The 21,872-nt window shown below is 49.5% G+C and overlaps 5 protein-coding genes and 1 non-coding gene across 6 annotated transcripts; 3 read left to right on the forward strand and 3 right to left on the reverse strand.

The window, feature by feature from the left end:
- Window positions 1-4,767: 4,767 nt before the first annotated feature.
- On the reverse strand, window positions 4,768-5,453 carry BCR38DRAFT_488894 (uncharacterized protein; the record flags this gene model as incomplete). The annotated part of the gene is made up of 2 exons (XM_040864339.1): window positions 4,768-5,013; window positions 5,052-5,453. 2 exons carry the CDS (start codon window positions 5,451-5,453, stop codon window positions 4,768-4,770), a joined length of 648 nt encoding a protein of 215 aa, XP_040711853.1.
- A 168-nt stretch (window positions 5,454-5,621) lies between these two features.
- Window positions 5,622-6,566, reverse strand: BCR38DRAFT_351598 (VIT family-domain-containing protein; the record flags this gene model as incomplete). The annotated part of the gene is made up of 1 exon (XM_040856653.1): window positions 5,622-6,566. The coding sequence occupies one exon, from the start codon at window positions 6,564-6,566 to the stop codon at window positions 5,622-5,624; it is 945 nt and encodes a 314-aa protein (XP_040711854.1).
- A 4,557-nt stretch (window positions 6,567-11,123) lies between these two features.
- Window positions 11,124-11,226, reverse strand: BCR38DRAFT_t306. Its single transcript has one exon. It is a non-coding gene; the product is annotated as a tRNA-Thr (tRNA).
- Window positions 11,227-11,349: 123 nt separating this feature from the next.
- On the forward strand, window positions 11,350-12,754 carry BCR38DRAFT_412871 (uncharacterized protein; the record flags this gene model as incomplete). Its single annotated transcript, XM_040858754.1, has 9 exons — window positions 11,350-11,463; window positions 11,514-11,603; window positions 11,652-11,861; window positions 11,921-11,988; window positions 12,103-12,258; window positions 12,428-12,467; window positions 12,517-12,580; window positions 12,633-12,701; window positions 12,750-12,754. 9 exons carry the CDS (start codon window positions 11,350-11,352, stop codon window positions 12,752-12,754), a joined length of 816 nt encoding a protein of 271 aa, XP_040711855.1.
- A 1,895-nt stretch (window positions 12,755-14,649) lies between these two features.
- On the forward strand, window positions 14,650-15,911 carry BCR38DRAFT_460502 (phosphoesterase-like protein; the record flags this gene model as incomplete). The annotated part of the gene is made up of 2 exons (XM_040862419.1): window positions 14,650-14,848; window positions 14,905-15,911. The coding sequence occupies 2 exons, from the start codon at window positions 14,650-14,652 to the stop codon at window positions 15,909-15,911; spliced, it is 1,206 nt and encodes a 401-aa protein (XP_040711856.1).
- Window positions 15,912-18,279: 2,368 nt separating this feature from the next.
- Window positions 18,280-19,176, forward strand: BCR38DRAFT_527141 (uncharacterized protein; the record flags this gene model as incomplete). The annotated part of the gene is made up of 3 exons (XM_040865380.1): window positions 18,280-18,348; window positions 18,422-18,552; window positions 18,616-19,176. The coding sequence occupies 3 exons, from the start codon at window positions 18,280-18,282 to the stop codon at window positions 18,842-18,844; spliced, it is 429 nt and encodes a 142-aa protein (XP_040711857.1). The 3' UTR covers window positions 18,845-19,176.
- Window positions 19,177-21,872: the final 2,696 nt, after the last annotated feature.

Raw genomic sequence — 21,872 nt, forward strand, 5'->3', positions numbered from 1 at the left:
ACTACCTGCAAACTCCCACTACTTGACTATATTCAACTGCTGGAGCAGGTTCCATCTGGGAGAGCGGCCCTGCGACTTCTTGAAACTTCAGTGTCCGTGAATACCAGTAGTTACTAGTTCACTGCCGTAGGGATCCTCGGCTCGTAGCAACGCGCTATGATTAAGCAGGGAGCCAAAGCGAGTCCGGCTTGGCCACGGGGTACAATGCTTAACACAGACCACCAAGGTTCGAAACAAACTCACCATGCCAACCTGGTGAGCTAGGGCTGGCGTGTATTTACACCAATACCCTCATCGTTCTCCGGACTTTGGTCGCCAATGCTAACCTCATCGGAGGCCCTGGTTGAGCAACCTGGTGGGTTTATGGTTGCCAAGGCGGCTCAAATAGCTATTTTGACAATGCTGGGGTTCCCTGACAGCCGTATTTATGGGTATTTTGAAGGTGCTGGAGGTCCCTGCCAGCCCTGAAGGATCCCCTGTAAGAATTGTTAGCGCGCAAATCTCTGCAAAATGTCTTTTACTGTACTTCGAAACATCGCTCTTGTCTTGGTATTCCTCTAACGTATTTCACCCCCATTCCGACACCCTATAAAACAAAACACCACGAATAACACTGCAATTTCAAACAACCACCACAAATTCAATTCTGAACAACTATACAATCGCTTTCGACAGTAGATACATTAGATATTTCTGAACCCGAATCATCAACAAGAGCTTCATTAGATACTTCCCTCATCCGCCGTACGTCCTCAATCCTTGTGAATTTCGCGTTTGGACTTATTTGCACCTTCTTTTTTTTCCGTGGCTTCATAAGCTCCAATCCCTGTTTCAAGCCCTTAATTTGTAATTCTGCGCTTACTAATAGATAATCCTTCTCATCAAACCCTTTTTTCATCTTTCTAAATAGCTGGCGTTGTGTAGTCATGTTAGTTTGTTGGAGTCGATTGAACTCCCTAAACTGGCGCTCTATATCTACGCTCTTCTTTGGCGTTGACCATACAACATTGCCCTCTGAAGGCGTCTGGAGCGTTTTCTGGACTTTCTGGGTTGCAATAAGAATGTCTGGACCTTGGTGACGTGTGCGGTTGCTATTTTCAAGCAGAAGAGGTAAGGGGCCTAGCGACATTTAGGGGCCATAGACCACTTGTATGCCAACCAGACTTGATATTTTGAGCCGTTAGAGCCCTCTGGCGTGCTCTGGCGTAACAGCGCATAAAATTCCGCTTGCCAATAGGTGCTGAATCAGTTAATAGGGTTAAAACCCCGACCTCCTTGCGATATGCCGTTTTCATAGCTGAGAACACCCCAACATCGAGGGGCTGAAGGACATGAGATGAGTGTGGGGGTAAAAATATTATTATTATTATTAAATACGCCGTAGGCTCGAAGCCCCCGGTACCTCTACTAGTACTCCCGTATGTCAAACCGTGCCCTAATGGCTGGACTAAATACATACGCTGCGTCGTCGGTTCGCCCTATTGGCGACTGCGTTGCGTTCACTACCATACTACGTTGGTTCTCAACCTACCAACAAAGTCCCCCCTGAGAAGATCGATGCTATCTGGGCCTTGAAGCTGTCCGACCCGTCCCTAGCAGCCATCTTACAATAGTCCCACTAACTACTGGTTCTCCTGTTGCCGTTGCGAGGTCTCTGCGAGAGTATAGTGGCCGTGGTGCGATGGCGGCCCGTAATCGTTCCCTCGGTCCTTCCAACAGCCCGCAAAAGAGGATTACGTGCTCTGCCGTCTCAGGGGCATCGCCACAGCGGCATAGCGGCGAGTACACGCCAAAAGCCCCTGTCTTGAATAAGAAGGCTGCTAGTCCTATTTTTTCCGTCCTGATCTGGCACAGCGTAGACGCCTCCAGTCGGTTCAGGCCGAAATACTTGCCCCCTTTCGGTATCTGCATCGAAGGGCCCTCCGGTTCCTCAGCGATAGCGCGTCGCTGGCGATCGTGATGCTCTGCTCCGGTGAGCCATCTCTTCCTCCAGTGGTCGAGGAGGGCAGCCGGGACCTCCTTTTCCTCACTCATCCACTCGGAGCCCCGGGCCTCCTTCTCCATAGTGTACCCTGCCGGTCGGAGTAGCTGCGACGCCTGCTTCCTCTTCGCCGGCCTATCCTGCCGGAGTATATGTGACGCTTTAGCGCTCGCGCTGCGAAGCAGATTTCTCTTCCCGCTAAGCCGTAGCCGTTCTTCAAACTTAGCAGCCCGGGCACTAAGATAGAGGTCTAGTGGCGGGATTGTTGCTTCTGCTTCCAGGTGGCGAACCGGCGTCGCTTTGTGGGCACCACAGACTACCCGGAGGCACTCGTTCTGTATCCCCATCAGGCTCTTAGCTGGCCCTGCCGGTTCCTCACTTATAGTATGCCACGCAGTCGCCCCGAAGGCAATCGCGCTACGGATAACCACCGTATATAACAGCCTCGTGGTAAAAATAATAAGTATGTTGTTTTGATAACAAAGAGACATAAAAGTATCAGTTGTGACTACCGTGACCATCCAAAATAAGTAAACGAGTGTCTGAAGGGTCCTGAGGAAGCGTAAGGGGTATAAAAACGTCTTCAAGCCATTTGATAGCTATCGTATCGTCTGTCCAGCCCTTGGGGGATGCCTTGAAGCGCCAGTCCTTGAAGTTCTGAAGATTTTTATCAGGAACCACTGCTCTTGGACGTCCTTGCCCTTGAAAATAACTAGGGGGGTTAAGGTATTGCCGAGGGCATCCGCACATTCCAAAATTGACGCCCACGCCCTCGAACCAGGCTGTTTCTGGTGTATTGCGCGTAAGGTAGCGCTCCCGACAACTATCCCAGAGCCCCCTTGACCCTCCATAAGGCCATGCTCATCCATATTATACCTGCATTGCGGCTTAATCACTTGAATTGCAGGAATACGTAATTTTGAAGCAAACCAGGCTTGGATTACCTCGGTAGACGCGCCATTGATACGCTGAGAGTCGATACGGCGTTGCTTTTTAGTCTTTAGTGCTGGGTGACGCTTTAGAAAGGCTTCCAGCCAATTCTTGCCGAGTGGTTGGTGGTCACCTTTGAGGGCTACGACGCGCTGCGCGTGCGTTGGGGCTAGTCCAAGGGCTTCCTGGACCAAAACCCAGTCTGCTAAGTGTTTTTCTTGCACTGGAGATAGCCCCTGCTGGCTAGCAGAGGCCTCGCGACTTGATTCAGCGCCTTGAAGTCTGTCGATAAGTGTAGTCCTTGGTATACCCCAATCCAGGCCAGCGCGTCGCACAGATTTACCATTTGCGACGTCTAGAACGGCGGCAGCGAGGTCTTCTTCCGTATATGAAGGCATTGATAGCAGATCAGATCGAATACTTGGAATAAAGTCAATTGAAGCAAAAGTGGTTGAGAAATAAAAGGATAATGTAAATAGCGGTGTGGTTATTGTTGGGGTTTACAGGGGTGTCGGAATGGGGGTGAAATACGTTATATCGAGCACTGTTGCAATGTAAAAGTCTAGGAGTGGCATAGCGAGCGATACTCTCAACTCGATCAGGACCTGATTAAAATAGACCATACCTGACCAGCACTAGCATCATCAACCTCGCATGTCGCCCCTTTCCACAGCAGGAGTACCATAATCGCTGTCCTCGCACCAGACATCAGTATCGAAACACCCGGCCAGTCGCCTAACATCCACCACAACATCATCCTCCAAGATCTCTTGTCCTCGAGCCACTGCCGGATCAGACGTTCGCACGACCTCGCACAGCCTTTCCCTCTCCCCACCATTTTCGTGTCACCAGCGCCCGGATGAAAAGGGCAACTGGAGCCAAGCCAAGCCATGCAGCGTGGCCTGCCGAGGATTGCGGACACGTGCATCAACCTCGGTGAGCTGCTTTGCTTCGCCCCATTGAACAGGTTTAGGTATGAGTGTTTTTTGTTTGCCCAACGCACGAGTCCCGATCTCTGGCTGCCGACATAAGCGCCTCGCTCCCTTCCAGCAAAGCGTTCGTTCCCAGATCTGGTTTCGCTGGCAAAACGCCCGTCGGAACGGGCCCCCGACCCCGATTCGTCGACTTTCCCATCCAACCTAATACCCCTTACCCCTCCGCTACCTATATCCCCCCAACACCCCCTGCGATTGGTAGAAAACAGCCCGACCCAGTATGCAGGCGACGCGAGACCGCATCTCGTGCGACGGTTTATTTTGCTTCGACATGGGCAGCCGCGCGCAAACCCGGCAGCTGATTACCAACGTGAAAGCACGGTTGCGCAAGGCAACTAACATGAGATCTGCAACTGTGATTCGTGAATACATCGGGAGAAAAGCCTTGAATAACAAGGTGTGTGGGTGTGTGAGATACATAGAAAGGTGAGGAGAGCGGTCTGCAAGGAACAACCTTGGTGAGAGGTAGCTGCGTGGTGAACTGGATTGCGTAAGGTGAGATGAGGCTCCCCGCCTTGGGAAAGGTGTGCAGCGATCGAATGCCGGACTGGATCATCAACATAGATATGTGGGAGGAGAAACCGTGCCGGGGCGGACTGGGATCATTGCTGGCTTGGATGTCTATTCTGGGGCATATGCAGACGCAGGTCTCAGTCGCGTCGGACAGGCACTTTAAGGGCAGCGCTGGCCAAGATGGAATTCCTTGAAGTGTATACATTTAGCAAGCCGGAACAAAAGCTCAGCTGAGGCCTTTACTCCTGCAGCCTCCTTCCGTGCAATTGCATTGACCTGCCTGGAGACAAAACCTTGAGAAGACTCGGACTCAACGGTCTCCACAGGAACAATACATCAAGTCCTCGATCACACGACATGGCCGTGTTGACTCCAACCCTTGCACCACGAGCTGCGGTCGATGAAAGTGATAAACCCCTTCGTACTCAAACCATCACCAATTCCGGCTCTACCATCTTTATCACCCTCACGCTCGGTTCCTCCTATCCCACCGACAACCCCAGCCACGTCGAGCCCGCTGGACAAACGGGGGGTTTGAGCCAAGATGCAATTGGCGGTATCATCGGCGCAGTGGTCGCGGTCGTCATCATTGCCCTGGTCATATGTTTTTGCAGCGGTCGCGTGCGGTATACCCAGTCAAGCAAATCGCGAGATAGTTCGAGAAGCAGTCGCAGCTCCAGATCTAAATCCGGCCGATCTTCAAGCGGTAGGGGTGGTGGTGGTTCGAGTGCCCAGTCGTACGTGTCGGGCAGCGAAATGAGCGAGCCTCCTCTTCCCCCAGGCGGAGGCGGTCCACCAATGGGCGGGACGCCAATGGGCGGGATGGGCCGCGGTATGCCTCCTCCGCCCCCGGGAGGCTGGCGAGGACCACCACCGGGTATGCCTGCTATGGGGGGGCCGCCGCCAGGAGCTTTCACGGGTCGCGGAGGGCCACCACCTATGATGGCGAGAGGAGGACCGCCACCTGGTCGTGGAGGGCCTCCTCCTGGAGCTTGATCACTGCCATTGTGGACTCGTCGAACGCTTTCCCGCATTTCCGTCACCGGGCGAAGAGCTTCAAGACAGGAAGGCTGAAGGCAACAAGTGCATTAAAGGCGGCGTCCCGATGGATTGGGTCCAGGTTATGATCAGCACACAGATATAGGCCGGGTGATCTGAGAAGGGTGACAAAATTATAGACGATGCTTGACTGCGCCGAGAGGTTACGATTTCATGGCTTCAAAAATCCTGACACAAAGGACAGCGGCCACAGCGGCGATGCTGCCGAGTATCACCATTTGGGTGCCCTCCCAAAGACTTCGTCTAACCCTCCGCCAACGCGGGGAGTGTGATTTTCGTTTGGGCCAGTTGCCACCCGCACCGTCGTCTTGTAGAAGATAATGTTTGCAGAAGCCAAACGCGAACAATGCCAGGATGCAAACGAGAAAGCTCCATAGTAGACCGTCGCCCACTTGACTCACAAAGAAGTAGGGGGAGAGTGGCAGTAGACCGCCAAGAAGGTAGCCAATTGACACAGAAAGCCCAACTAGGACGGGCGAAAAGCCTTTTCCCTCCGGACCACCTTCCCTCTCGATAGAAACTGCTTGCAAGGAATGGGCAATGCTCGGTCGACCCAGTACGTGAGCCCGGACAGCCTCAAGCACATCTTCGGGCAATGCCAAAGGAGCAAGGTAGTTTTCTACCGCCTCGTCTCTCTCTGAGTCCACAGCTTTCTCGGGATCCGCGTCCTCTTCTTGCGTGCCTGCTGACGCATCGCTTCCGCATTTGTTTGTTGGCATTTCCCCTTTCGCCGCGAGGTAGCCGCCAATTCCCATGCTGATGCTTCCCGCACAGATCTCCGCCATCCCAGCATATATGACAGTCTCGGTTTGCCCGAGGGACGAAAGCCCAGCGGTAAGGGCAAACGGGACAGTGAGTCCGTCGGCAAAGCCCAGTGTAAAGTCGGCAAGGAAGCGTGAGAGGGTCGGTAGTCGAAACTGGGACCCGGTTGCTACCGGGGTAGCGTCGGAGTCTGCCTCGTCGATGTCGCTGAGGTTGCTATGTGAGGCTGCAGTGGGCGTCGTAGGAACAGTCGGGAGAGTCGCGTATGCTGGGAAGCGGCTCGAGCCCGCGAGGCTCTGCGGACGCAGAGCGTTCAGGAGATCCATGGTCGTCATGACAATCAGCGCAAATATGTGATCGTAGAGGAAGGTCGAGACTCGGGTGCGCCAAAGCAGGCTGTCGCAATCAATCAGGGGCAACGGGCAAGAGCCTGAGTTCCTGCACGACGAAAAATAATTGACTTCCTCGGATGCAGCCGCCTTTTAACCGTAGTGCAAGAGGTAAGAACACAGCTTCCAATGCGAACATGGCGTAGTCGTTGGGGGTTGACTTATATTGATCGCAGCGGGACGACTGCGTACGGGAGACTCGGAGTGGCGCACGTCCCGCGATTAAGGTTCATGGGAGCAAAGCTTGTGTCTACTTGGCATGCGTAAACTCGAACCGCTCATTGGGCGACCATTGGGGAGCATTCCGAGGGACAAGAGGCCAGAGGAGAGTTCCGCGTTGAAGGGTTCCGCGTTGAACGCCCTTTTTGTTAGTTGTATCGCGTAAAGCAGTGAGTGCTTCACGTGTTGCATCTTCCGGCTCCGAGCAGGCCAATGGTGGCCGTAGGATCAACAAGCAGCTGCATATCTCCTGTACGTGCCTGATCCTTGGGGCATGATTCTGGTCAATCTCAACAGGTGACAGTAAAAGTAGAGGACGGAGTGAAGGAAGCGTGTGACTACAGGTCTCCGACCCGGTGAAGTTGGACCGAGGGAAGGATTTGGACTCGCCAATTGGAAGGAGTGTAATTGGCGCGCTATCGAGACAAGCTTCATAATGCCAGCGTATAGCTGACGTTGATCAGGGTCAGAAATGTTCTAACCCTGGCCAAGTTTTGCCAAGGGAAGCTTAACCAAACTAGGTATAATGCACAGTATCAGATCTTTGTGGTATTGCATATGCCCCACATATGCTAATCCTAAAAGAGATAGGTCTATATGTTTTGCATAACGCGATCCACAAGTCAGTGACCCACCCAAGTCAGTGACTCAGTTTCCGCGACATTTCAACCTCCAACTTGACTTATACAACTTTCCACGAGTCAAAATGCTACGTATCTCAAACGAAGCTAATATTCAGTTGGCTATCCAGGCTAAACGTCGAAACCCAGAATTAAGCTAGAACTAGCTCGAATTGATCTACAAAGCTGCCGCTAGTACTATCAAACGAAGATACAACGGAATTCAACCACAGCACATTGCTAACGCTACGAAGCGGAATTTGACTACGATGGAAGAAGAGACGATTGTTCGACGTATACTTGAGCTAAATTCGCGAGCATTTCCTTCCCGCCTTCAAAACGTGACCGATATGGCCAATATACTCCGCGCGGGAAGATATATATAACTTTAACGAGACAGGGTTTTTATAGGTATAATCATAACTGGAATAGTTGTTACAAGTGCCAAACGAAAGGGCAGGCCTAGACAAGCCCAGCAGGGTGATAGGGAATAGGTTACCGTTATCCAAGCCATCAATTCTCAAGGCTGGGCAGTACCTCCATTTATCATCTTCGCGGGGAAAATTCACCTTGCCTCCTGGTACCGCGACGCTGCCTTACTACACGACTGGAAGGTTTCTCTATCCAGTAATGGTTGGACAACCAATGAATTGGGTGTAGAGTGGGTAAATCATTTTGATCTACATACCCGGAGCCGTACAAAGGGTAGGAAACGTCTTTTGATTCTCGACGGCCACGAAAGCCATCACTCGATAGATTTCGAGGAATCCTGCAAAAAACTGGGAATTGTTCCTCTTTGTATGCCTACCCATTCATCACATCGGCTCCAGCCTCTCGATATAGTACCTTTTAGTGTGTTAAAACGCGCATATAGTGGCTATATTGAGGAGCGAATGCGAAAGCACCAAACCCACGTTGCGAAGGAGGATTTTCTATCTGGGTTTCTAGAGGCATCTAACAAGGCAATGACCGAATCTAATATTCGGTCTGGCTTCGAAGCGGCTGGACTTGTCCCATTGGATCCAGAAAGGGTCATTTCCTCGTTAGATGTTGCTCTAAAAGTCCGTACACCGTCGCCCGACCCTCAATTGCCGGCTGCTACTTGGACTTCCAAGACTCCTACTACCACCCTGGAGGCTACTTATCAATCAACTCTTATTAAGACTAGTGTCCAGAGGCATCAAAATAGCTCCCCAACCCATATTTTGAGCTCTGTAAACTCAATTGCGAAGGCTACTCACCTAATAATGCATGAGGTTGCCCTTCTGCGACAAGAGAACAAGGGGCTCCATGAGACCAACCACCTATTAAGCAAACGTCGCAGAACCAAAAATAAGCAAATACAGCATGGAGGTACAATTAATGTAGCTGATTCACAAGAGCTACGGGAAGCCAAGGGTGATATCGAGGCAGTAGAGGGTGAGGAAGACAAAAGTAATGGTCCAAGGAAAAGGATCGCAACCAGTGCAAGACGTTGTGGTGTCTGCGGGAGGACTGGGCATAATGCGCGGACTTGTCAAGTCGAATTAGAAACATCTAATGAATAAGATTCTGCTCAGTTGAATTGATCTGATGTGTTGTGGTGAAGTTATCTTGATTAATATTGAATTGATGGTTGAAAGTGAGTCACTGACTTGTGGATCACGTTATAGAGCGTTCTGAAATCGCTTGATCAGTGTGGTGTCGCATATGCCCCACATATTCTAATCCTAAAAGAGATAGGTCTAACGTGGTTTAACACCGAGTCGCGCATATCACCGAGTCGCGCACTTTTTACCACACTATAATTTCAAGTTCAATTAAAAAGCCACAACAGACTAAAGTTTATTGAAATTTATTCAGAGCTATATACATCTGACAATTATAGTTCGACCTGACAAGTCTTTAGATTATGTCCGGTCTTCTTACACTTACTACTCGTCGTACAGTCGACGGACCAGCCTTTTCTTTACCCCCCCTAGAGCGCTTGTCCTCCTTTACCAGGGCCTCCGCGTCCTTCCGGGCCAAAATGTCCAGGGCATCCTCGACAGTAAGTGCACCTCCTTGCCGGACATCAAGTGGCTGGGTTAGATGAGACGAGTGCGGGGGCAGACTGATAGTAATAATGCCTTTAGACTGCAATAAGACTCGAAATCGGCCGATGTATGACTCTCATGCCCGTCCAATACTAACAGCCGATACACGCCTCTTTTGGTCGAGATAGTGTGCTTGTTGAAATGTTTGATCCAGTCTAGACCAGTCTCGTTGTTCGTCCACCCGTTTTCGGTCGGTTTGACTACCCAATCGGCTGGTAGGTCCCCCTCAGTATACCAATTAGCAAGGTGATAGTTCCCTTGAATTACCAGAAATGGCGGGATGTCGCGACCCTCCGAATTGACACAGGTAATCGCCGTGGCCCATTCCCGGTTACCTGGCTGGACCTTCTTGCCTCTACCATTACGTTCAGACGAGGTAACGACCATCGAGCGTTGAATAACGCCCATCATAAAGCCCGTCTCGTCGAAGTTCCACATATCGCAGTCCTGGATCCCGTATTTGGCCCTCATATTCGATACAAGCCAGAACCAGTCCTCAATAATCTTTGGATCCTCGCAGAGGGCCCTCTGGAAGTCATACGAGCGAGAAAAACGCGTCTGTAACTCTGGGGTTCGCTTTACAAAGCGATGCGCCCAGAGCTTGCCGACGCGTCGGGTACCCCGCGTCGCAAGAATGGAATTGGCCATATCTTCCACACCCTCTAGCCGGGGAGGAAACCCTCTCAAATCTAGGTCAAGTACATGCTGAACAATAGCTCTTTCCTCTATCTTGGTGAGGACTCGGGTACACCGTATAGCTTTGCTGCTCGACGTTGGCTCATACTTTTGGTCGGCCGGATAGCTTCGATTGCAAGGTTGATTTTGGCTTCTTGGGTTTGAACTGACATGGTGTTATTGTTGAGGAAATAAGTGTTGAAGTCAAAAGGTTGGAAAAGTTGAAAAAGTGCGCGACTCGGTGTTAAACCACGTTATAATAATATTAAATACGCCGTAGGTGTTAACCCTCGGTACCTCTACAAGTACTCCCTTAAGGGGCTATAGATGATATAGCGGGCCCTTAAGCCGCGTCGGGCGGTTATACAGGTAAACTTGTAGCCAAATGACTACTAAACCTCCTGTCCCTCCCTAAGTCTGTGCTACAACCCCTGCCTGAACTACCGATAAGTGTGGTAATGTGGCACTTAAATTCGTCCTCAGGGGTGGGATGCTGCTGATGTGCAGAAGATGCTCGACTATTTTTTTGTCGCGACAAGTCGTAGTATCTGCTAATTGGGGTTCTCGTCGAGCGTATACATCTCAACCATACGCTCAAGTGGATAGACCGTAACGTGGTCAGACGCTCGCAAGAATCGCGGCGAGAGGGCGTGCTGCGCGCCTTCTATCGTGAGGGGACGGGTTCGCCGACGAGCGTTATCGGAAAGGCGAGGTCCGATAAGGGGTCGGATTAACGATTCGAATTCTGGACCGGCTGTCGAGTTATATTCCGCCGACGTAGTGCTTGACGGTCGACTGGCTAGGATGCTCGTAATCCTAAACTGCACCAATCTCCCTATTATCGCTAGGTAGGCGAAGTCAACAAGGTGGGCAGCGCGCCGTAAGGGTTGACTAAACCCCTTGTGTGTCAGCTGCGGGATTCGAACCCGCGACTCGTCACCGACCCAAGTGGGCGAGGCTCAAATCGGGACTTATCTACCAGCGAAGTGACCAACTACACCAGCCGACAACCACGTTATATGTTTTGCGTATAGAGTGTTCCGAAATCGCTCGATCAGTGTAGACCTTTAATTAGATAGCTATCACAGAAGAATTTCATAACTTCTTATTTTCCTAAAATTCATACACCTCATGGCGGACGAAACTGATTATGAACATGAGAGCGCACCCAGCACGGATGGAACATATGCAGAGCATACGCAAAACATCAGCGACAACGAGAAGTTAATTCTCTGGTTTAATGGCGTAAGATAACTAACCTAATATCAGCGTCGTTGATACTAAATATACACTAGGTTACACAGGATGAAGATACAGAGCAAGGCTCATATAGCTGTCAATGGGATATTCCATCGGAAGCTATCCCATATATGGGGTTTTCTCCAGTAAGTAGCCCTCAGCATATCAGATGCATATACTGAACATATCCTCAGGAGATGATCGAAAACTTTGGACTAATAATCAGTTCCAATGGGCGCCAAAGGGTTCAAGTTCACCAAATCGAAGATTATTATATCTTACCAGTATATCCTCATACACACTCAACTGGAATTGCAACCTTTGTTCATGTAGCAAAGCCGTTATTACCAGACAATCCAACACCACAAGAGATAAGCGCTGCTTTTACGAAGATCAAAACCCAAGTAAGGCATATACGAACCGTATATAAAGAACATACTAATTATATACTAATTTAAGATAGATCGAGTTTAGTTTAGCGAACGGTAATGGAAATGGTCGCTATAATATAACATCGTTGAAATTCCTCCAGTAAGTGCAGGGCGTATGGGCAGCATATGAGCAGCATACGTGACGCTTAGGCTACCCTATAGCTAGTTCTAATCGGAAGCTAAATCAAGCTTGGCATATGCCATACAAATGTAGTGGTATCCGGGTCTGTGGACATGCGCACCCGAAGGTCACTTCATATACAGAGGAGTATAATTGTGTAGATGTTTCAAAAATCCGAAATATTGTTCGGGAGCTCCCAAAGCCTACTCTTAGTAGTATACAGCAGATGCTTAAAGAGGCTACTGAAAAGTAAGTAACGTCCCACACTCCCACATGCTCCCGCTCCTGTATCAACAATGCCTATGCGACGCACACGTCGGTCTCGTGTGAAGGCATCATATGGGCTTCGCCCTGGTTATATACCATTTTCCTTGAACTTATCACACATATTAAGTATATACTAACTGTATTCGAATAGCCCGCACGTTAGTACATCTAAGTCCTCTGGCAAGCGCAAGGTTCGTGGACTTAGTAAACATATTAATAGTATATACTAATTCGATGTAGCGTACGTTCATGGAACCTCCCGCTCTAGATGACGATGAGCAGGAGACTCCTAGCCGGCAGAGAGGTAAGTCTAAGCACTATATACACTCCTTACATATTATACTAATATATGATAGTTTCTCGCAAGCGTGGTGGTAGAGGTGGCAGAGGTGGTAGAGGAAGCCGGTCGACCACTCGTAACTCTGGTATGACATATGTTGAACTTAGGCAGTGCATAAGCTAATATGAAATAGCTTGAATCATCGATAAGCAGCAATCAAACGGTACCTACTGTGCATATGTACGACATATGCCTATGAACTGTTGTTTTGCTTGGTCTGGTAATTTGGTTCTATAATGCAAATATATTGCTCTGAGGAACCGGAGGGCCCTTCGATGCAGATACCGAAAGGGGGCAAGTATTTCGGCCTGAACCGACTGGAGGCGTCTACGCTGTGCCAGATCAGGACGGAAAAAATAGGACTAGCAGCCTTCTTATTCAAGACAGGGGCTTTTGGCGTGTACTCGCCGCTATGCCGCTGTGGCGATGCCCCTGAGACGGCAGAGCACGTAATCCTCTTTTGCGGGCTGTTGGAAGGACCGAGGGAACGATTACGGGCCGCCATCGCACCACGGCCACTATACTCTCGCAGAGACCTCGCAACGGCAACAGGAGAACCAGTAGTTAGTGGGACTATTGTAAGATGGCTGCTAGGGACGGGTCGGACAGCTTCAAGGCCCAGATAGCATCGATCTTCTCAGGGGGGACTTTGTTGGTAGGTTGAGAACCAACGTAGTATGGTAGTGAACGCAACGCAGTCGCCAATAGGGCGAACCGACGACGCAGCGTATGTATTTAGTCCAGCCATTAGGGCACGGTTTGACATACGGGAGTACTAGTAGAGGTACCGGGGGCTTCGAGCCTACGGCGTATTTAATAATAATAATAATAATATATTGCTTGGTGTTTGTTTCGTATCAAGTTTCCACCTCATATGCATCATATATGCTCAAATCCTATGTGACATGTTCTATTCTAGGTTAGGTTATTACAGTACCTAATAAACTATTCGTGCTTTTTTTCTATTATCTGAGCCTTGTCAGAATATGCCTCGCATATGTATACCAGACAGTTTGGCCCCATGTATATGCTCCTATATCGCTGCATATGCGCCGCATTTTCTCCGTGTACAAGCTTTTCTCTGATACTGTGGTGATGATTTATTTGGTTAGACTAGCGTTAGCGTTAGCTTGGCAAGACTTGGCCAGGGTTAGAACATTTCTGACCCTGATCAACTTTGCTGCGCCACAAAATTTCTAACCCTGGCCAACTGTAACCTGCTTCAGAATGCAACCATGGTGGTTGGGTGTGTTCAAAAGCTTCCAGGCCTGACCCGCATCGTTTCTAGCCGATGCCCCGTTCTAGCGGAGAAGGCGGGGCAGGCAAACGCCAATGCTTGACGTTATCAAAGCCACGTGCTTGCCGACCAGCGTGTTTTAGCCTATCTCATTCTCGCAACGTTCGCAAAACTTCCTCGATTGTGCACCGAACCCAGAAATGAGCAGATGAATGGCCCGTTTCCGTAATCTCACGGACCACCGGGAATAGTGCGATTGCCACCAGGAAGTGTCGCCGAGATGGACAGCTCTGGCTTACTTCGACTCCCTGTCTGCTTTCCCACCTGGTCTGTAGGTGTCCAGTGGCGTGGTTGAGTTGCTGTGCACGTGGGCTATGCCGCAATGCTTCTATGGTGTGAGCCTCCTCCATCGTGATCTACTGTAGCGCAGATCATGCCGGGTCTTCTGCGGGGAGGCCATCAGGGTTTAGCCAGTCCCGTTGCTACCCATGATCAACACAACTCTAATCAAATCAAATCAAATGTCGTGTTGCGTGCCATCCACGGGTCAGATGCGCCTGGCCGATGTATTGACTAGCTGCAGCTCAGCTTATTTTTCGAAGGCCCTGGAAAGGGATACGACATCCGATCTTTATGGGCCGACTAATCTCCAAATTGACCCCGAACACTGCTTGCGACGTTGCAGTCGGCCAGACACTGCTGCCCTGGAATATAAAGCCGCCTACTGCCCGCATCTCAAGCTCTTTGATGGTCTGGTCGGCGTTTTCGAAAACAAGTCAAGATGCGCTCTTCCGTGATGTCCCTCTTCCTGTTGGCTGCCAGTGTTGCGGCCCAGGCCGAGAACCTCTACACTGCAACTGCGTCCAGTGACGTCGCTGCGGCCGCAGCTACGGCCAAGACGCTGTATCCCACGAGCAACGTAAAGGGGAAGGCGTTCGACCGTTTTGCTGTCATCTGGTTGGAAAACACTGACTATGACATGGCGGTTGGCGACCGTTCGTGTTCTCTCAAGACCTCATATGATGGGACTGGTCACTGACTCGCCTTGCAGCAAACCTGGCCTGGCTGGCGGAAAGGGGCATTACCCTGTCTGGCTACCATGCCGTCACACACCCGTCTGAGCCGAATTACGTTGCCGCTATTGGCGGCGACTACTTTGGCATGCAAAACGACAACTTCAACCAGATCGATACCAATGTATCCTCTATCGTCGACTTGCTTGAGGATAAGGGCATCTCCTGGTCCGAGTATCAGGAGGATTTGCCATATACCGGCTTCGAGGGTATGGCTTGGGTGAACCAGGATAACGGCGCCAATGCATACGTGCGCAAACATAACCCTGCCGTCATCTACGACGACAACGCCAAGCAGATTGACCGCCTAGCCAAGATAAAGAACATATCTCTATTCTACGAGGACCTCGAGAACGAGACTCTACCCCAGTGGATGTTCATCACCCCCAACATGACTAGCGACGGCCACGATACGAGTGTTACCGTCGCCGGCACATGGACCCGCAACTTCCTAGAGCCTCTGCTCAACGACTCGCGCTTCATGCAGAACACCATGGTCCTCATCACCTTCGACGAGAACGAGACTTACTCCATCCAGAACCGGATCCTCGGGATCCTGATAGGCGACGCTATCCCATCCGACCTCGTAGGCACCACGGACGACAACTACTACAACCACTACAGCGAGATCTCCACCGTGAGCGCCAACTGGGACCTGCATACGCTCGGCCGCTTCGACGTGGGCGCCAATGTGTTCCAGGTGGTAGCTGACAAGACGAGCGACACAATCCGTAAGTGGGCTGGGAAGATTGAGTTGTCTGATATGTACTTCAACTGGTCGTACGCTGGGGTGTTCAATACCAATGGTGGCAACCAGCAGTACCCCGCGCCCAACTTGGGAAGCTGCGGCAAGTCGCACGGCCGAACTATACTTCCCAGTATCAAGGAGACTTGGGCCAACAGCACAGCGCCGGTGTACTACGACTTTGGGCTGGAGATTCCAGATGGGCTGCACCCTCCCGTTGGCTATACACCGGTACCATAGATGTTTGGGTTTATTTACATTTCTTTGTATATATCCATCAACACTCAGGGGAAGACCCCGGCATGTCTTTCTCGTGTATATATTTTTCTCCTGTTTGAAGTGTCTCGGCCAACTTCACTATCTTGTCTTGCTAGTCAATGTGGTTGATGCCAATCGTGAAGATTCGTTCCAGCGAGGTGCGGGATATCTAGTGTTGGGGCACACAGAGAGATAGAAGTGTGATGTATTTAGGTAGGCCAGGCTAGCGCTGGTGGGCTGGAATCAAGTAGTAGTATTGGATATGCACAGACCACGACTGACATCTAGTAAACCCACTATATATGGCCATACGCAATCAATCTAATTGATGTTGCCTTCATCCGCAGGCCCAACTTCACCCGATGTAGAAATTTCCACGCACGTTTAACAATACATTTGAAAAACCTATGTATATCAGTCTAGGTTATGGCATCATAAAATGATTCTACGTATGTCGCTGAGAGGTCTTCTGTGAGTCTCATTGAGATCAAGCACAGCCCTCAGTCAACCTGGAAGTCACTCATAAGGTTTGGCTCTTCGATAAGTTTCTGGAGTTCTCATTTGCATAGTTGGAAATTTATATGCCCATAAAGTATCGACTGTACGCAGCCCGTAATCCCGAATTGGTCGCGTCCGTCGGCGTACGTCGTTTCTCGGCCATCAACATAAGCTAAGCTAGGACCAGGTTCAGAGCATAATCGATTCACAATACGTGGAACTAGTTTTATCACTGTTTCCATGTCATCCATGTCATCTAATTTCTAAGCTTTTACTCGTACGCGAATTCCCAAACCAATTACCCCAATGCTATACCTACCCCAGAGCGGAAGGTGCGCTGTCTTCTACCTGAAACTATACTGCTATCCTATCAACACCCCTACCATCAATACTCCACTACCATGTGATGATATGTTATTCACTCTATTCTATCTATTTATCCTGGAACAGGGTGTGCAGATCTGTCGGAGACAGTATCGAGCAGCAGCGTTTGAGGAGATGAACGGTTAGGTGTAGCAGTATGCGCACAAACCACCGCCGTAATTGGTGAGTAGTGGTTCCGATCACCTGCCCCCGCATATATGGCATATATCTGTCGTCGTGTGGGTTGTCATTGCATAACGGTGTTGTTGACGATGTTGGTAATGAAGAGCTGTCGTAGAAATTTGGAAGACCCAGTTCGAAGTAAATTCAGAACCTTTCTGACAAAGACTCCTCGATGAGGCCTTCCCATTTCATTTAGAAGGTGTCATAACCTGATGAACTACCCATTCTAACGACATTGATCATGCCAGTTGCGTTTGAATATACCGAAATCAAGTCGCAACAACACTTATCCCACCGGGACCACCCAACATTGTCCAATACTGATTCGACGATACTTTCCTACAAAACCCTTATATCCACTCACGTTAGCTTTTCTGATTCCAGCAAATTATGATCCCTGCCCCTTATAAAGGACGACGATAGGGCTTGGACCGTAGCCGCTCGGTCTCTATACCTAGGACAACCATATCCACACCCTACACCAAGAGCTCCCCAATAGAATCCTCGTGATCTTGAACTCCGACTCTTTCACTATGTAAGACCAATCTATCAAGCCGTTAGACCATCCTGTAGCACTGTAGGAATATTCTGTGACATCGGCTATTGTCAGGAACGGCTAGGCCGCAAGGCAATAATACAAAGTGAAGGGGATAACAGGCGTTACCGCAGTTGATCACCGGGTGTTCAATGGTGGTCACAATGAGGCATGGCCAAAATAGGTTATTGATCTCTGACCTTCCCTTCTTCCTTCTCCAAGACACCTCTCTCATATAGATAGCTAAAACCCCTAATCCGAACTACAATGCTCGGATTTCCTATGTTCAACGGTATTCCAAGACTTCTATAATATTCTGCGACCCACAGATCCGCGAGCCGGCTCCCCACCGGCTCTCACCGGTGTCATACACCCGGTCTGACAGCTGTACGGTCTGTAAATCCCTGCCAAACGTTGTCTTTGGACTGTGGGGTCACAACTTCTCGGTTACCCCCTCTCAGTACGCCCTGATGAAGATAACCGAAGACCAACGATCAAGGTGCTCGTTATATGTCAGGGAACTGAATGCTACAGGCCCCGGTGTAGGGACGTGCGATGTTACACGCAATGGTGGTCAAATATTTGTGAAGTTGTAAAAGCATGTTCATCTGTCTAATACTATCGAGCACGAAGGTTGGACTTAAGTCCCAAAGGGCCAAGTCACGTGGTAACCTTGGTGGTCTTGGCAAAGCCCACAAAGGTTGCCTAACATGCGAGTCATGACCTAATATGGAAGTCTTGGTATACTGGATACATTCGCTGGATCTTATCATGCCCTTCCTGTGCATGACTGCCGTCGTACCATCATACATGCGGTCATTGATCTTGGCTTCATCTCTGGTAGTTTCGGGATTCCGCAGGTCATTGAAGGTCATCAATAACATCGCCGTTATATCGAGGAAATGCGTCGCAGAACGCGGGAGCCAAGATCAAAAGTCAGAAGCGTACCGACATCTTGGAGCAGCTGTACGCCATCCATATAGAAAAGGGGTATAAGGTCGACTTTCATATGGGCGAGATTGAACAAGAAGCTAACGTCGCGCTGTAAGTCAAGTCCAGTTCAGACACCATAGTTACTTTCACCATAAGAGCTAACAGTCTGAATAGAAACGTCGGCTCTGACACCACCGCTATCGGCTTGCGCTTCACAATCTACCACACAATGAAGAAACCCTCCATCGACACAGAGCTCATGCAAGAGCTCGACCAACCTATCAAAGACGGCCGTCTCCGCTCTCCCGTCAGATACGCCGAGGCGAATAAGTTTTCGCACCTCTGCGCCTGCACCCAGGTGTGCGGCTGTTCATGGGCCGAATGTTGCCCACTGAACGCATGAAACTCTGTTGTACCTTCATCCCGGTCGACTACCGTGTCTGCATGAATGTTGCTGTGGTGCACTTCGATAAGACGGTGTTTGGCGCCGACGCGGACGAATAATGGCCCTCACGATGGCTGGATCCAGTAGCGGCGGCGAGCATGGGTAAGTATATGCTGCACTTTGGAGCGGGGACGCGAACTTGCACCGGCAATATCTCGTTGGTGGAGCTGCATAAGCTTGTCCCGGAGGCCTTGAGCAAATTTGAGCTGCAGATGTGGAATGAGAAGAGCGAGTGGAAAGCGAGGAACTCGTGGCTCTGCAAACAGAAGAATATTGTGGTGCGGGTAAGGAGGCGACAGCTGTCGTGAGAGGGTGGGATGGTGGTGATATTGAGTGTATCAAATGCGCATGACCTCGGATTTGTTTCGATTACTAATTTGCCTCTTTCAGACACCTAAGTTGGTTTGCTTATTAACCAGTGCTTACCTTCGCTCTAAGGATGAGAGTGTGCAATTCTTGCCTCGTTACATTTACTTGTTCCTTCCAGCCAGTGTCATTAACAACGAGGGGTTCATGGCCTCCTGAAAAGACAGGCTTGGGTGTTACGATTTTGGAGACCTCACCTTCAACTGACCACGAGCGCCTTGATTTCATACGAAAAGTCACTCTGAAAGCCTCGGCCACGTCCACGATATTATGTTGGATTCCCTCGCCTTGAAGTTGCAGATACATCTGAGACATGAAGATATTTAAGTGCCCAACATGACGAACATTGAAATCGATACTATCTACGATGTCGCATTATCTCATATCCAGTAACGCATTCACGGGTTGTGTAGAGATCCATGGAAGCTCCCGAGTTTGTGTTAGGCCCCACCAGCCTTCGACTTCTAACGACTGTCTTTTCCGTTTTACCGCTACCATACAGCCAGTTGATTGATGATGGATGGACCCTGAGCACCAAAATCTTGGCAACGGCCAACTGTTAGAACTTTATGAGCGAAATCTCTGATGTATCAGCAACCGACTCAAGTGTGCAGCCAAAAGGCACACTTTTCTATACTTAAGGCTCGTTTGGCCCATCTTCATACATTTTACTTGAGAGGATCATAGACACATTCAATTCTATGCCTTGTTAAACCTTGCAGTATGTCCAATAGCTTTTCCAAGTTTCTTTACTCAGCTACCATGCTAGTGGGTAACGTTGCTAGTAACGCCTTCAGTCATGGCATGAGTTCTATCATTTCAACTACAGGGAAACTCCTGCAAGCGAGCCTGAATGGTGAAATCTTGACTTCGCCATCCTATCTAATGATCATCGACAGCACAATATCGGCCTCTGGTTGAAGTATGTAAACGAGAAGGAAAATGAGCAATGGCTCAGTATGATAATGACCAAAACAACGTGCTGGGTTGCGGAAACTAGAGACTTGATATAATATCCTAACGATATCTGCGAGTTTCCTCGCGACTTCCGTCTTCAGATTTGATATTCCATTACTTGAACTGGTTTAGTAGCTATGAAAAATAACGTCCCACACCCACATCCGGGACACCCCCACATGTGGGACGCCCTAAAAATGACGCTGTATATTATAACCATTAACTTCAACCTTTTTTTACGCTTATTCTAATGCGACTACAATACAGCTTTCACCGTCACTAGGGTTTTCAGACTCGCTAGACTTATCTGTACTATCCTCAATTTCACCAGCCTCGATTTGAGCCTTCCGAATAGCCTTGATATTAGTAAACTTCGAATTTGGGCTCATCTTGACCTTCCTCCGCTTCCTAGCCCTACTAGCCTCAAGCTCTGCCTCTATTGCCTCAACCTTTCGCTGTGCGACAGCTAATTGGTAGTCCTTCTCATCAAAGCCCTTTTGAACTTTCCGAAAGAGTAGCCGCTGGGTATTTGGATCACTATCAAGCTTGCTGAATAAGCTGAGTTGATCTTGGAGCTCATCTCTCCTCTTAGGCGTTGACCAGGCTACTGCTGATGTCTCTAACGCCCAGTCCTGACTACCCTTACTATCAGAGTACCCTTTGCAAGTCTGACTAGGCTGTCTGATTGGTGCTGACGTATTCTCAAGGAGCAGGGGGCTCATAAGGGGTCTAGCTATGCTCGAAGGCCAGAGACCAGTATATTTCCATCCACTGATAATGTTCTTAGCGGTCAATGCTGCTAGACGTGCCTTTCTATAGCAGAGGAGAAAGTTTCTCTTCCCTACGACAGTAGTAGTATCCCATCGGTCAAGGTAACCAAGTTCCTTCTTATAGGCTGCCTTGAGGGGTCCAAAGACTGACTGATCGAGAGGCTGGAGAACGTGGGATGTGTGTGGCGGCAAGAAAAGCAAGTGTATCTTGTTTATGAAGCAGAGGTACATAAACTTTGTCGTTTCGTGGCTACTATGCCCATCTAGGATAAGTAACCTAGTCTCTTCAGGGTCCTCTGGTTGAGTTAAAGGAACAAAGATCTTTTGTAGCTACTCAATAGCCGTAGAGTCTGACGTCCACCTATTCTCTGTTGCTGTAAACCTCCAGGCTTCGTATAGAGTCAAGTCTAGAGGAAACCACTGCTGCTGGACAGACTTCCCCTTGTATATCACAAGTGGGGGTAGTACTGTAGTGGGGCCAGGCCGGACGTCAGGAAAGTAGGTGACGGGGGCCAGGGAGGACTCCCCTGTCTTCCACACTTCTTAAGGGACACGGAGATGACAGACGACTTTCAACAACTCGTCATCTCTTTTCATCATCTTATTCAATCAACTTGACTTTTGTTTTCTATTCTAGTTAGCTAGCCCTTCAATTATGCGGTTCATTCCTACGTGCACTTAGACACTACTTTCGAAATCCTATTATTCTGCCCTCAACCTAGCCTTGACAATGACAGAGGATTGTATCTTGCTCTGATCAGAGCAATCTAGTGCTAGTGAGAGCTTGAATTCGACTTCCAGAGCCAGACGTCTTATTCTGAGAATCATTCCGACGAGAGTCTCAGAGGCACATCCGACCAACTCGCGCACCAGACGTGTAATAGCTTCGCTCT

Source organism: Pseudomassariella vexata, assembly GCF_002105095.1.
Source record: "Pseudomassariella vexata strain CBS 129021 chromosome Unknown BCR38scaffold_14, whole genome shotgun sequence".
NCBI lineage: Eukaryota > Fungi > Ascomycota > Sordariomycetes > Amphisphaeriales > Pseudomassariaceae > Pseudomassariella > Pseudomassariella vexata.